Source organism: Mercenaria mercenaria, chromosome 16, assembly GCF_021730395.1.
Source record: "Mercenaria mercenaria strain notata chromosome 16, MADL_Memer_1, whole genome shotgun sequence".
Lineage (NCBI taxonomy): Eukaryota > Metazoa > Mollusca > Bivalvia > Venerida > Veneridae > Mercenaria > Mercenaria mercenaria.
In genome coordinates this window covers 7,120,931-7,135,229 of record NC_069376.1, presented here as the reverse complement: position 1 = coordinate 7,135,229, position 14,299 = coordinate 7,120,931, and the positions used below count along the sequence as shown (strand labels likewise).

Here is a 14,299-nt window from a genome sequence, read left to right as displayed (position 1 = left end):
ATGGTGATAACGCGATGGCATGATGGTGGAAATGTAATGGTACGATGCTGAAAATGCTCTGATGGCAATTTAACGCTTCCTTATAATCAACATTTATGACACGAAATTCATTTTGAAAATATTCTGCAGCTCTCATCTACGAAACTATCTTACATCTAAGTGTTCCGTTTGGACAATCGTGACTTTTAGTTTAGTACTAAACCGCGATGCACGATGATACGATTACGAAAACGCGATGGCACGATGGTACGATGGTGAAAACAATATGATACAATGATGAAAACGCGATATTACATCGACATTTCACAATCATACCATCGCATCATGGCGATTTCATCACCGTGCTACCGCGTATTTACCATCGTACAATCGTTGTTTCATCGCCGTGCCAACCCACAATCGCGTTTTCGTCATCGTACCATCGTGCATCGCGGTTTAGTACTAAGCTAAAAGTCACGATTGTCCAGACGGAACACTTAGATGTAAGATAGTTTCGTAGATGAGAGCTGCAGAATATTTTCAAAATGAATTTCGTGTCATAAATGTTGATTGTAAGGAAGCGTTAAATTGCCGTCAGACGCTAATAAGTTTCATTCCGTTAAAGGTGCGGGAAGGATATAAAGATAGATGAAACAGCCTATATATGAATCTTCGGCTGATACATTTAAACCCCTGCGATTGTAACACAAGATATAGGTACAGTCTTCTATGTTATACACATGTAGTTCACAGTATTGAAGATTATTCGGTAAGGTGCATTTAAAGAGGCTGTCAAACAGATTATAAAACTTTCAGACATGCTGTGTTATAGTAAAAATGGCCCTATAAATGCATTACAAAACTCCTTGATTTAAATCTGGTGAAAAAAAGAAACGTGAAGAGACTCCTGTGACCTTGAACTTTAACTAAGTGACCCCAAAATCAATAGGGGTCATCTGCTCTGCATGTACAATCATCCTATGAAGTTCCGATATTCTGTGTCAAGTGGTTCTCAAGTTATTGATCGGAAATGGTTTTTCATGTTCAGGCCCTTGTGACCTTGACCTTAAATACAGTGGCTCCAAAATCAATAGTGGTCATCTACTCTGCATGACCAATCATCCTATGCAGTTTCAACATTCTGGGTCAAGTGGTTCTCAAGTTACTGACCAGAAATGGTTTTCCTTGTTCGGGCCCCTGTGACATTGACCTTTAATGCAGTGACCCAAAAATTAATAGGAGTCATCTACTCTGCATGTCCAATCATCCTATGAAGTTTCAACATTCTGGGTCAAGTGGTTCTCAAGTTACTGACCGGAAATCGTATTCCGTGTTCAGACCCCTGTGACCTTGAACTTTAACTGAGTAACTCCAAAATCAATAGGGATCATCTACTCTGCATGTCCAATCATCCTATGAAGTTTCAACATTCTTGGTCAAGTGGTTCTCAAGTTATTGATCGGAAATGGTTTTTCATGTTCAGGCCCCTGTGACCTTGACCTTGACCTTTAATAGAGTGAACCCAAAATCAACAGGGTCATCTACTCTGCATGACCAATCATCTTTTGAAGTTTCAACATTCTGGGTCAAGTGGTTCTCAAGTTACTGACCGGAAATGGTTTTCCTTGTTCGGGCCCCTGTGACCTTGACCTTTGACTGAGTGACCCCAAAAACAATAGGGGTCGTCAACTACATAAGTCCTGCCACCCTATGAAGTTTGAAGGTTCTAAGTCAAATGGTTCTCCAGTTGTTGATCGGAAATGAAGTGTGACGTTCGAACAGACGGACAGGGCAAAAACAATATGTCTCCCCCAGAGGGGCGTGGGGGGGGGGGGGGGACATATTCATGAAGTCTTGTACAATTAGATATTCAAAAATTGTTATGTTTCAAGAAATGCCACAGCATTAGATATATTGAACAACTAGGCGTATAAATTCAGTTTGGTCAAACAGTGTTTATAGAATAGATGCAAAAGAAATAAAATGTATAACACAGTGTGCGAAAACATACCAACAAGTTCCGGTGTCAAAATAGCTGACTCATAAAACTTAGTCCATTCATTGAATATTTTTCCTTTCTTTCTGGCACAGAACATTTTGCTGGTAATGAGGCTTTTAAAGGCATCTATCAACCACTGAGGGTCAATGACAATACTGTTAATTAGGTTCTCGTCCCTGTAATTGAAAACATCTTTTATATATATATATATATATATATATATATATATATATAATACATGTATGTTTTATTTCGTTTTGTCTCACTTTACATCACAGTTACAAAGTATGTTATATGGCGGTTTTTGGGTTTAATGATAGTGAAAATGGCCCCTTCCCTTTGCGCCTCACTCTAGACCTCATTATAGGTACATCTTTGGACAATAACTAACATTTGATAAGCCAATACACTTACATGACCGAGGGAAGTATTGAACAAGAGGGCCATTAAGGCCCTGTATCGTTCACCTGACCTATTGACCTAAAGATCATCAAGATTAACATTCTGACCAAGTTTCAGTAAGATATGGTCATAAATGTGGCCTCTAAAGTGTTATATAGCTTTTCCTTTGATTTGACGCAGTGATTTAGTTTTTGACCCGATATGACCCAGATTCGAACTTGAGCTAAAGATCACCAAGATTAACATTCTGACTAAGTTTCATGAAGATACAATCATAATTGTGGCCTCTAGAGTGTTAACAAGCTTTTCCTTTGATTTGACCTAGTGACCTAGTTTTTCTTCCCACCTGACCCAGATTTAAACCTGACCTATAGATGATCAAGAATAACATTCTGAGAAAGTTTTATTAAGGTATGGTTATAAATGTGGCCTCTACAGTGTAAACTAGCTTCTCCTTTGATTTGACCTGGTGATCTTGTATTTTATCCTGTAAATCCCAGATTCTAACTGGACCTTGAAATAATCAAGATTAACATTCTAACCAAGTTTCATGAAGATACAGTCATAAATGTGGCCTCTAGAATGTTAACAAGCTTTTCCTTTGATTTGACTTAGTGACCTAGTTTTGGACCCCGGATGACCCAATATCGAACTCGCCCAAGACGTTATTGAGGGTACCATTCTGACCAAGTTTCATTTAGATTGGGCCCAAATTGTGACCTCTAGAGTGTTAACAATCTTTGTTGACGACGGACGACTGACGACGGACGACGGACGACGAACGACGACGGACACAGGGCGATAACAAAGGCTCACCTTTGAGCACTTCGTGCTCAGGTGAATTAACAAGAGTTGTCCATAACACAGCCAAGCTCGACTATTTGAAATATTGTCACAAAGGCAGGAAATTATTACCCAAAATGTTAAATATCAAAAGAGTTTTATGTTTGAAAGGGGACATAATTTGACCAAAATGCATATCAGAGTTATGGGACTTGATCCTATCAACTAGTTTTATAACCTCAAAGAAGCATGTTAAGTTTCAATTCCATATCTGCATTAGTTTTGGAGATAGTAACTTGCATGTAAAACTTTAACCAGAATTTTCTAAGTCCAAAAGGGGGCATAATTTGCTCAAAATACATATTAGAGTTATGGAACTTGACCAAGTGAGGTTGGTAATTGACCTAGAAAAAGAATAAATAAATTTCAAAGGTATATGCCTTTTGGTAATAGCTGTATGTACTTGCAGCAAAACTTTAACCAGGATTTTCTAAGTCCAAAAGGGGGCATAATTTGCCCAAAATACATGTCAGAGTTATGGGACATGATTCTATCAACTAGTTTTATAACCCCGAAGACACATGTGAAGTTTCAATTCAATATCTGCATTAGTTTTGGAGATAGTAACTTGCATGTAAAACTTTAACCAGGATTTTCTAAGTCCAAAAGGGGGCATAATTTACCCAGAATACATGTCAGAGTTACGGGACTTGACCAAGTGAGGTAGGTAATTGATCTAGAAAAAGAAAAAAATAAGTTTCAAATCTATATGCCTTTTATTAATAGCTGTATGTACTTGCATGCAAAACTTTAACCAGAATTTTCTAAGTCCAAAAGGGGGCATAATTCGCTCAAAATACATGTTAGAGTTATGGAACTTGACCCAGTGAGGTTGGTAATTGACCTAGAAAAAGAATAAATAAGTTTCAAAGCTATATGCCTTTAAATGATAGCTGTATGTACTTGCATGCAAAAACTTAACCAAGGTGTGACGCCTACGCCGACGCCGACACCGACGCCGACGCCGACGCCGACCCAGGGTGAGTAGAATAGCTAGACTATTCTCCGAATAGTCGAGCTAAAAATGAGAAAAAAAGATGCTAAAACCAGATAACATTAGCAGACGCTTTGAACCTTTCAAAAACAAAGAAACATATCACGGACTTCTATTGCAAAAATTGAGTCCAGTAGAAATTTATAATTTTTCTGAAACAGTATTTCATATCCTCCATGAAAACCCATTTCTTAAGTGTCATATTCTTGCCTATCTATATTTTGTTCACTTATGTTTTTGCTAGTGGAGGTGAAACTCACTTGTAAAATATTAAGAGTAGGGTTGTTTACGTCAACCAGTTTTTTCGCTGTTTAATTACAGTAACCATCTGATTGTCAGTAAGTATATACATGGCAAACAATGACAGCAATAGCAAATTCATTAAAAAGGAACGAAGGGCAAGCTTGATAATCAAGGTCAAATGTCAAATTTATGTAAAACTCACAAAGAAGGAATTGGCAAATTTGACATGTTATTAAACTGTTAAAAATAGTTTGTTATAATAAGTTCATAAAAAATGAAAAGTAGATCCCTCAGAAGCACCGAAAACAAGGCAAACAGTTAAAATTGCAGACTCGGTTTGATTGAGTCTGTTCATGAGCAGTAATGGAAAATGCAACACTGCCCACGCCCCCTAGCACCGGCTTAAGCAGTATTCAATCTTCAAATCTAAATGAGTTGAAATCAATGATCCCGAAGGACCAGAAAATATAACAACACTGAGATGAAGTCGGGGCGACTTTTTTACGGCCGCCACACAGCACTTAACACCCGCTGTTGTGAAGTCAATAAAATCTGAAAAGTAGATCCCTCAGAAGCACCGAAAACAAGGCAAACAGTGAAAATTGCAGACTCGGTTTGATTGAGTCTGTTCATGAGCAGTAATGGAAACTGCAACACTGCCCATGCCCCCTAGCACCGGCTTAAGCAGTATTCAATCTTCAAATCTAAATGAGTTGAAATCAATGATCCCGAAGGACCAGAAAAATATAACAACACTGAGATGAAGTCGGGGCGACTTTTTACGGCCGCCACACAGCACTTAACACCCGCTGTTGTGAAGTAAATAAAATCTGAAAAGTAGATCCCTCAGAAGCACCGAGAAACAAGGCAAACAGTGAAAATCGCAGACTCGGTTTGATTGAGTCTGTTCATGAGCAGTAATGGAAAATGCAACACTGCCCACGCCCCCTAGCACCGGCTTAAGCAGTATTCAATCTTCAAATCTAAATGAGTTGAAATCAATGATCCCGAAGGACCAGAAAATATAACAACACTGAGATGAAGTCGGGGCGACTTTTTACGGCCGCCACACAGCACTTAACACCCGCTGTTGTGAAGTCAATAAAATCTGAAAAGGAGATCCCTCAGAAGCACCGAAAACAAGGCAATCAGTGAAAATTGCAGACTCGGTTTGATTGAGTCTGTTCATGAGCAGTAATGGAAAATGCAACACTGCCCACGCCCCCTAGCACCGGCTTAAGCAGTATTCAATCTTCAAATCTAAATGAGTTGAAATCAATGATCCCGAAGGACCAGAAAATAAGTCACTCAGCTTTTGTTATGAAATGTGTATATATCAACACAAATCAGAAATATAAATCTTATTTCAAAAAGTCATTGAAAGTCATTGAATCCCCGTATTACTGATGGCCTAAGTTCATTTAAATGCAAAACTGTGAAAAATGTTGCCTTTACTTTTCCTCATATGTTTAATATGTCTTCACATTATTAGTCACTGAAGTTTATTCGTTTTTATGTTTGTATGTCAGGCAAAGTCAGCAGTGCAGATGTTTCCTGTTTGAAAAATAACAAATATCTTTTATCATTATAATTACTAATTGCTCGTAATTTAATTATATGTAACGATGTCCCACAATGTCACTAACAAAGAAAAAAAAAAAGAAAGTTTGAAATGAGTCAAGTTCAAATGTGATATAAAGGGTCAAGGGTCATTTTCGAGCAAAGGAGTAAAAATAGCTCTTTAACTTCTCTCTATGTTTGTTATATCTTGTCGATAATAATCAATGATATCAGTTCATTCTAATGTATAAATGTTATGCAGTCTGGTATGCACAGATAATTTCAAAACATTCAAGGTCAACCATAATATCAAAGGTCAAAGGTAATAAATGTGAGTAAAATCTTGTAATAATATCACCTTTTCGTAATAACTTTAATTGTTAAAACGTATTTGATTTTTGTTTTTTTCAATAATTGACTTTTTTTCCAAATTTCTGTATACATGTCAGATGATGTCATGGAACAGAAAATAAGTCAAGGTCAGACCTGGTATTGATGGTTAGGTTTCATTTGTGTATAAGAATAAAAAGTCACAAAATATAGCATACTTACTCATTACTTCTTTTTATAATTCACTGTTAGCAATTTACTTTAATGTATACATGTCTAGCAAGGTCAGCAATGTAGGGCTTATCCCAATAAGTCATGCCCGCCCACTTAGCTCAGTAGGGAGAGACATTGTGTCTGAAATCATTCGTCCTCAACCTCTGATTATTCATGTAGGGAAGTTGGCGAAGCCCCAGTAATGTATATGATGCTTACCCGTAACTTACAAATTTATTACTGAAATGGATAACAATTTATGAATAAAACGAATTGGAGAATAATTTCACTGCCAAAATGGATAATATGTATTCCTGGCAGACGATCGGCAACACGAATGCTCGGTTATGTATATGAGTCGTTCCTGTAACTGTCAAACCTATTACTGATAATATTTGTTTCTAGGTATCCGACGACCGCCGCGCAAAGCTCCGGTATATGATGCGTACCTGTAACCAAAAAACGTATCATTGAAGTGGATAATAATTTATAACTACAACCAAATGGAGAATAATTCCATTGACGAAATTGATAATATTTATTTCTAGGTAGCCAACGAACGGCCGCGCGAAACCCCGGTAATGTATATGAACGTACCTGTAACTAACAAACTTATTACTAAAATGGATAACAATTCATAACTACAACGAAATGGAGAAAAGAGAATAGTTATAAGTGGAAAATATTTAAAGATCAATTATTTAAACAAAGGTTTTTGTCTTATTTCCTAACGTGATTTTGCAGAACTTACGACTTGTCGCAATTAGCTTGCATGATACTTGAAATATAATTAAAAGTGGAAGTTGAAAATGAAATGTTCAGTTAAGTCCAGCCTTTGATTTTGTATCCAGTTATACTCAAATGGGGATCAATTCATCCTAATTCAAAAACAAGAGCGCCGCCAAGCGGGACAATATACGCCCGAAGGCTTACATCATAGGAGGTGAGCAAAATTTTAAGAACTTGACTGTTGTAGCCCAAAGGACTGGAACAACAAAAGGAAAACTTCAAAAAACAAATCTAAGTCCACAAAAAATATTCAAAGTCTACAAAAAAATCCTTATCAGGTACAGGTATGTAAAAATAGGCCGAAAAATTGGAAGTACTATCCATGTTGTACCACATAAAAGTGGTCTCGAATTTTCCCTACAGCCAATAATAAAAATGTTTCAAAATGAGCTATTTATAGTAACATAAAAGGGAAGTAATTCAAAAGAAATAAATATTGTAAGTACAAAAAAGAGATCTGCCAAATAAAAACAAGAGCACTACAATGCAGAGCAATATACACAAAGCAAAGTCATATATGACCTTTGACCCTTAAGTGTGACCTTGACCTGGAAGCGAGTCATCCAGAACATGCGCTCTGCACATCGTCTTAGTGTGGTGAACATTTCTGCCAAGTTTCTTTGAAATCCTTCCAGCAGTTCAAGAGTTACAGAGCGGACACAAAACAAACTGATATGATCTTTGACTCCTAAGTGTGACCTTGACCTTGATGCGAGACATCCAAAACATGCGCTCTGCACATCGTCTCTGTGTGGTGAAAATTTGTGTCAAGTTTCCTTGAAATCCTTCAAGGGGTTCAAGAGTTACAGAGCGGACACGAAATTGCTAACGGACAGACGGACGCACGGACGTGAGAAGGTGGGGGGGGGGGGGGGGGGGGGGGGGGGGGGGGTAGCAGGGTTCTTCTTTTTATTTTACTGCGGAATTCAAGTGTATCATTATTATTCTATTAAATTACTGATAATGACTTTTTCGCATCGATATGTAAATGATCCGTCATGTAAACATAAGAAATAGAAAATAGAATAGATATTCATATTAGGTGTTTTCCTTCAGTATGTAGTCCCTGATTCATAACTTACGAATTTAGATATTTTGTAACTACACTTCCATCGTTTTGAAAGAAAATGTCCATTAAAGTTCCAAAGTATATTCTAATAGATTTTAAAATACTAGATATCTAGAGAAACGTTTATTTTTGATTCACAAAACAGCTTCGCCACGTGATATATTAATCCGAGTATCACATCAAAAACAAAACCATCTTATATGCTTCAGTAAATTTTATGATCCGCTCTAATTAGGGGACCACGAAAGCATCTTGATAGTCTAGGCGTCTGATGTTTTATCATGTCATTGTGCATAATAGTTACGTAATAATTTCTGATAAATCGCTTAAAACAGCAACTTCAGTGACATTGAGCCTCGACCCCAAAGTATGTACATGTCATTCAAGTTGGAATAAAATATACAACCAAGTTGTGGGAAAAAACAGATAAAATGAAACAAATGACATTTTTAAATGTAAGGAATAAGATTTTTTAGTATGATGTTTGTGTGGTAATAGACTGGAAATGCTTGTTCTATTCTGACGAAAATAAGATTAAAGCAGGCTTTTCAGGTAAGATATTATTAAAAACATACATGTCTTTAATCAAAGCATACTGTAAAAAATAACTTGACTGAAGTCATCTTTATAGTGGCAAACTATTTCATAATATAATGAAAATTTTATTTAGGTTTTCTTAAAAGTAATAATCTAATCATAAACTTTATAAATATCTTCTTTTGTGACATGCATTGTTATTGGCTAATTTATTTAACTAGATGTGTGTCCATAGGACACAGGTGCCCCCCCCCCCCCCCCCCCCCCCCCCCCCCAAACACACACACTCTTGCCACTCTAACATGGTTTAATGACTCAGGTTCAACAATTTTTAAGATGTTTGCAACACAAACTTTTAAGAACCTTATGTGTATTTTTCACTTAGTTGGCCATAACTCAGACTAGCTGAGTAAAATCCTAAAGAGAACACTTCATAGGCTATAAAACAATCCTCTCATATTTTATGATTCTAGGTAAAGTACATTTGAGCATACATGTTTCACAAACTTTTTTTTGAGCAAGTCTGGACAAGAAGTCTGGTCTTGTGTAGTGAAATAATGACTGTAGGTAAAATATTTTCGGAGCTATGCATGACAAGACATTAAAATGAAAAAAGTTCCTCCTAAGTCAGGGGCCATAACTCCTACAATACTGAATGAATCCGGACGCGAAACCCCAGGTGCACAACTGCACATGCTGACCAACATTCTTGTAAACTTTGGTGACTCTAGGTCAAATACTTTTGGAGCTACGCGCGACACAACATTAAAATGACCAATTTTTAACTAAGTCAGGGGCCATAACTCATACATGACTGAATGAATCCGGACGCGAAACCCCAGGTGCACAACTGCACATGCTGACTAACATTCCTGTAAACTTTAGTGACTCTAGGTCAAATACTTTTGGAGCTAGGCGCGACAAAACATTAAAATGACAAATTTTTAACTAAGTTTGGGGCCATAACTCCTACAAGACTGAATGAATCCGGACGCGAAACCCCAGGTGCACAACTACACATGCCAATCAACATTCCTGAAAAGTTTTTTGACTCTAGGTCAAATACTTTTGGAGCTACGCGCGACACAACACTAAAATGACCAATTTTTACAAAGTCAGGGGCCATAACTCCTACATGACGGAATGAATCCGGGCGCGAAACCCCAGGTGCAAAACTACACATGCCGACCAACATTCCTGTAATGTTTTGTAACTATGTCAAATACTTTTGGAGCTAGGCGCGACACAACATCCTCGGAAGGACGGACGGACGGAAGGACGGACGGACAAGAGCAAATCTATATGCCCCCACCACTTAAGGTGGGGGGGGGGGGCGCACAAAAATGTATCCCGAGCGAACGATACGCAATAGGCGTATCAATTCAGACGCTTAGCGTATTTATTTACCAGGTAATCACGTAAAAATACACAGTGAATGTGTACTTTTATAGATCAACCGATTGAAATGCACGGTTAGCGTGTCAATTTTCAGGCTCACCGTGCAAATTTACACGCTCACCATGTATTATGGTACCGCTCGAGCGATTTCAGACTTTTGACTCAAACGGTACATCATATGAAATACTGTTGAAAAACGGAGTTAAACCCAACACAAACAAACAAATAAACAATAAGTCAAAGGCAAACCTACATTGTCCTGTATTATCAAAGGTCAAATGTCAAATGTGTGTAAAAATTCGCGGTTGAGAATGTCGTTTCAGTCTGTTCTTGGTTAAACTCTCGAGATTTGAGCTGAGTAGGTGGGATGGTAGTCTCTTTGCCTCCTCTGCTTTCACAATGGCTTTGTACTCTCGTCTTGTCTTTAATGGCTCAAAGTTGTCTGTCTTTTCTATTTCTTTTTTTTTTTACTTTGGTTTCAATGCTCCGAGAATTAACTCCAGCCCTTAATAATTACGTTGTCCGGTTCATTTTATATTTGCGTACTCTGCTATTAGCCATACCATGACTGTGTAGACTTGATGTAGGATCTTTGCATTTGCTCCCAAACTTAATTAAGCCAGTTTTTCTATAATGGGGAGTGTCTTGAAGTTCCACTACTTTGACTTCTAATGCCAGGTTTGACCTTCACTATTTTTTTCATTTCTGTTTCAACAATGATATTTATAGGTTATTAGCTTTGTATCGGGAAATATGCACGAGTATGTAATAATATCTGTTATGGATAATGATTAGTTACTAGTTTGAAACAATAAAGAAATGTGACATTGACCTTTGATGATAGGCTTGGCTTTGACTTATTGGGCTAAGACCTACATTGCTGACTTTGCTTGACATTTATACATTAAGATGAATTGCTTACAGTGTTTTTAAAAACAACTTTTTTTAACAAAGTAATAAGTAAGTATGCTACATTTAGTGATTTTTATACAAGATCACCCCTAGCCCTCAATATTAGATTTGAACAGCGATCAGTTAATAAAATGACAAAACAAATACTTTTAAACAATAAATATTAGTACAAATAGGTGGTATTATTGTAACATTTTACTCACTTTTTCCTTTGACCGTTGATAATGTGGTTGACCTTGAATGTTTTGAAATTAAATGACAAGGGCTGACCCAAAATCTATTGTATCTGCATTTTTGCAAATTATACAGAGGAAAGAAAAAACTGTATATTTTCTTAAAAACACTGCATAGTATTAACTTTCTTAGTAAATTATTATCAACTTTAATAAGAAATAATATAATGGCTTTAATATGCACTCAAATAATTCATTTTAGAGATTTATCAAAAAAGTGTCAGATACAATAGTTTCACGTTCAAAATGACATTATTGAATTTAAAAAATTAACGTGAAACTTTTGTACCTGTATTTTTAAAGCTTTTAAATCATATTGCTTTAAGCATAGAATTATTGTTTTACTTATAAATAACATAAATTACAAATGTGCAATGAAAGTAGTATTAGATACAGTATTTTCTTTCTGATGACAAACAGAGTTTATCAGTTTATTACAATAATTTTAATCAACTTTATCAATATCTGATACTAAAATTTCAATAATGACAGACAGAAAAATGAAAAGCCAGAAGGCAAGCACATGTCCACACGCAGGTGCAATAAATGAATAGTGACTTTGGCGTTTTGTTATGTTCTTACCCTCTCCGAAGCAGACAATCCACACATCTGACAGAATATCATAATCAAGGAGTAGTAAAAGGAAACTTCTATGGTAATCATCATGGACCTTATTATCGTGCTGCCATTTTCAAAAATAAAGGACAGGAAAAAGCAACAGGATAAGCCAAATGTCTCATTACAGAATGACACATGGCCATGTCCATCTTCCATATTTTTATTTTATATGTATTAAATTACGTCCATTAAAGCCATTGATGTGTAATTCATCACTGTATGAATTAAGCTGGTTATAATAGAGACACGCCACGCTAACAACTGCCTTTTGTAATCTTCAGGACCTGCAACAAGCATGATCAGTTTGATCAAGGCCCACTTTGTTTGCTTATAAGTCAAAAAAGACCTAAACTGTTTGATGGTGCAATTTTCTGATCCTATTTCAACAACCTAGAGGCACTGGAAAACCTGGATCTCAAGTAAGTCTTGTCAAATATTTACTCAAAGTCACGAAGACACTTTTTGCGTGACACTGCTCAATTATGTAATATTATGTAGCATTAATTTTATGCAAAATGGAAATTAGCTTTGGAGAATTTTATATTTACAGTTTTCCAACAATAAAAAGTAACACGAGGATCCACAAGGTTATGAAACGCTAACCTGAGTGATAGAAGCTCTTGGCTTTTTGGTTTTAGGCTAGATTTTCCTACATAAATCTTAGTTAAACAAGTGATTTGTCGAAGATTTGAAATGTCTTTGTAGAAACGCCTTGATAGAGTGTCTCTTTGGAAACATTTCTGGACAGGTTTTATTTAAACAATTCATGCCTAGCATCTGTGAAAGAGGGCTTTGGCAAACAATGAAGACCAACTTCAGACGCAGCAGAACGTAATGTATGATCAAGGTCTTCACTGTTTGCTTAAAGGATTCATTTGTTCTAAGTACATAAATACCTGACACCCCCATACAAGTTTGCACATATAACATTTTATTTCATAACCAGTGTTTGCAGTGAAACTATTGTATCTGTATCAAATTATGTCACAGTGTTAATGAACACTATTACTAGTATTTATTTTAGTTTTTTAGTATTCATATAATACCTAAACAACAATGACAAGTTTTCTCTTCGTTTGGTGTTTATATCATAGATCATAATGTCACAAATATATTTTTTTTCAAATTAAGACTGTAACTGGAAACGTTACCGGGAAGCTATCGTATGTGCTAGGAGGTAGATACAATAGTTTTCCCGGTCAAAAAAGTTGATGGTTGCAGAATACAATATTTTCACAATGTTAAAAAAAATATATCAAGAAATAGTTTGAACGTTTTGATAATATCCAAGATAATAAAAGGCTTAAGGAAATGCAGTAAAACCATTTTGGTCAGAATGTCAGATACAATAGTTTCCCGGTCAGCCCTCGATATGCACACTAGACAATTCTTAACATTTATATATTAATTTAAAAATGAACTGATATACCTGAATGATATCGTCAAGATATTAAAACTAAGTGATACGATCTATTTTTCTCATTCTTCTACTCGAAAATGATATTTGATCCTTATTATCAAATTTGAACTTGTCTGATTTCAGTCAATATCTTTATAAATGACATTGTTGGACATATATACATTAAAATAAACAATGAGCAATTACTAATACTGATTGAAAATATATGCTATATTATCAGAAAGCTATCTAAGCGCATTTTCACACATATTTTGCATTTTAACCTTTGATATTAGCTTTACCCTTGGCAGTTTTGGGGTTACATCTGCACTGCTGAGTTTGCCTGACATACAAACTTAACACGAATTAGTTTCAACGACTAATAATGTGAAGCCATATTAAAAAAGATCAGAAAAATTAAATGTAACATCTTTCATATTTTTGCATAAAAAATGAATTTTGAACTTCAATCATCAGCGTTTACCTTGAAATTTTGCAAGAAGATTTGTATTTCAGATTTTGACTGATATATACACATTACATATATAAGCTGAGTGACTTATGATAACAAACTATTTTCTAAGAATTTCAATTATTTTTGTGATTTTTACATAAACTGGACTTTTGACCTTGAATATCAAGTTTGCCCTTCATTCCTTTTAAACGAATTTCTTATTGCTTACGTTTACGGACAATTAAATAGTTACTGTAATTAAACAGTGAAACAGAGGGTAGACGTAAACTTTACCCTACCCACTAATATTTTTACAAGTGAAATTTA

General features: G+C 35.9%; 1 protein-coding gene across 1 annotated transcript in view; it reads right to left on the bottom strand.

The window, feature by feature from the left end:
• Window positions 1-14,299, bottom strand: part of LOC123540051 (uncharacterized) — a 106,697-nt gene that overhangs the window by 20,630 nt on the left and 71,768 nt on the right. Inside the window, exon 13 of the mRNA XM_053527481.1 lies at window positions 1,991-2,154. Coding sequence (XP_053383456.1) covers window positions 1,991-2,154 — 164 coding nt within the window. The remainder of the gene's footprint in view (window positions 1-1,990; window positions 2,155-14,299) is intronic.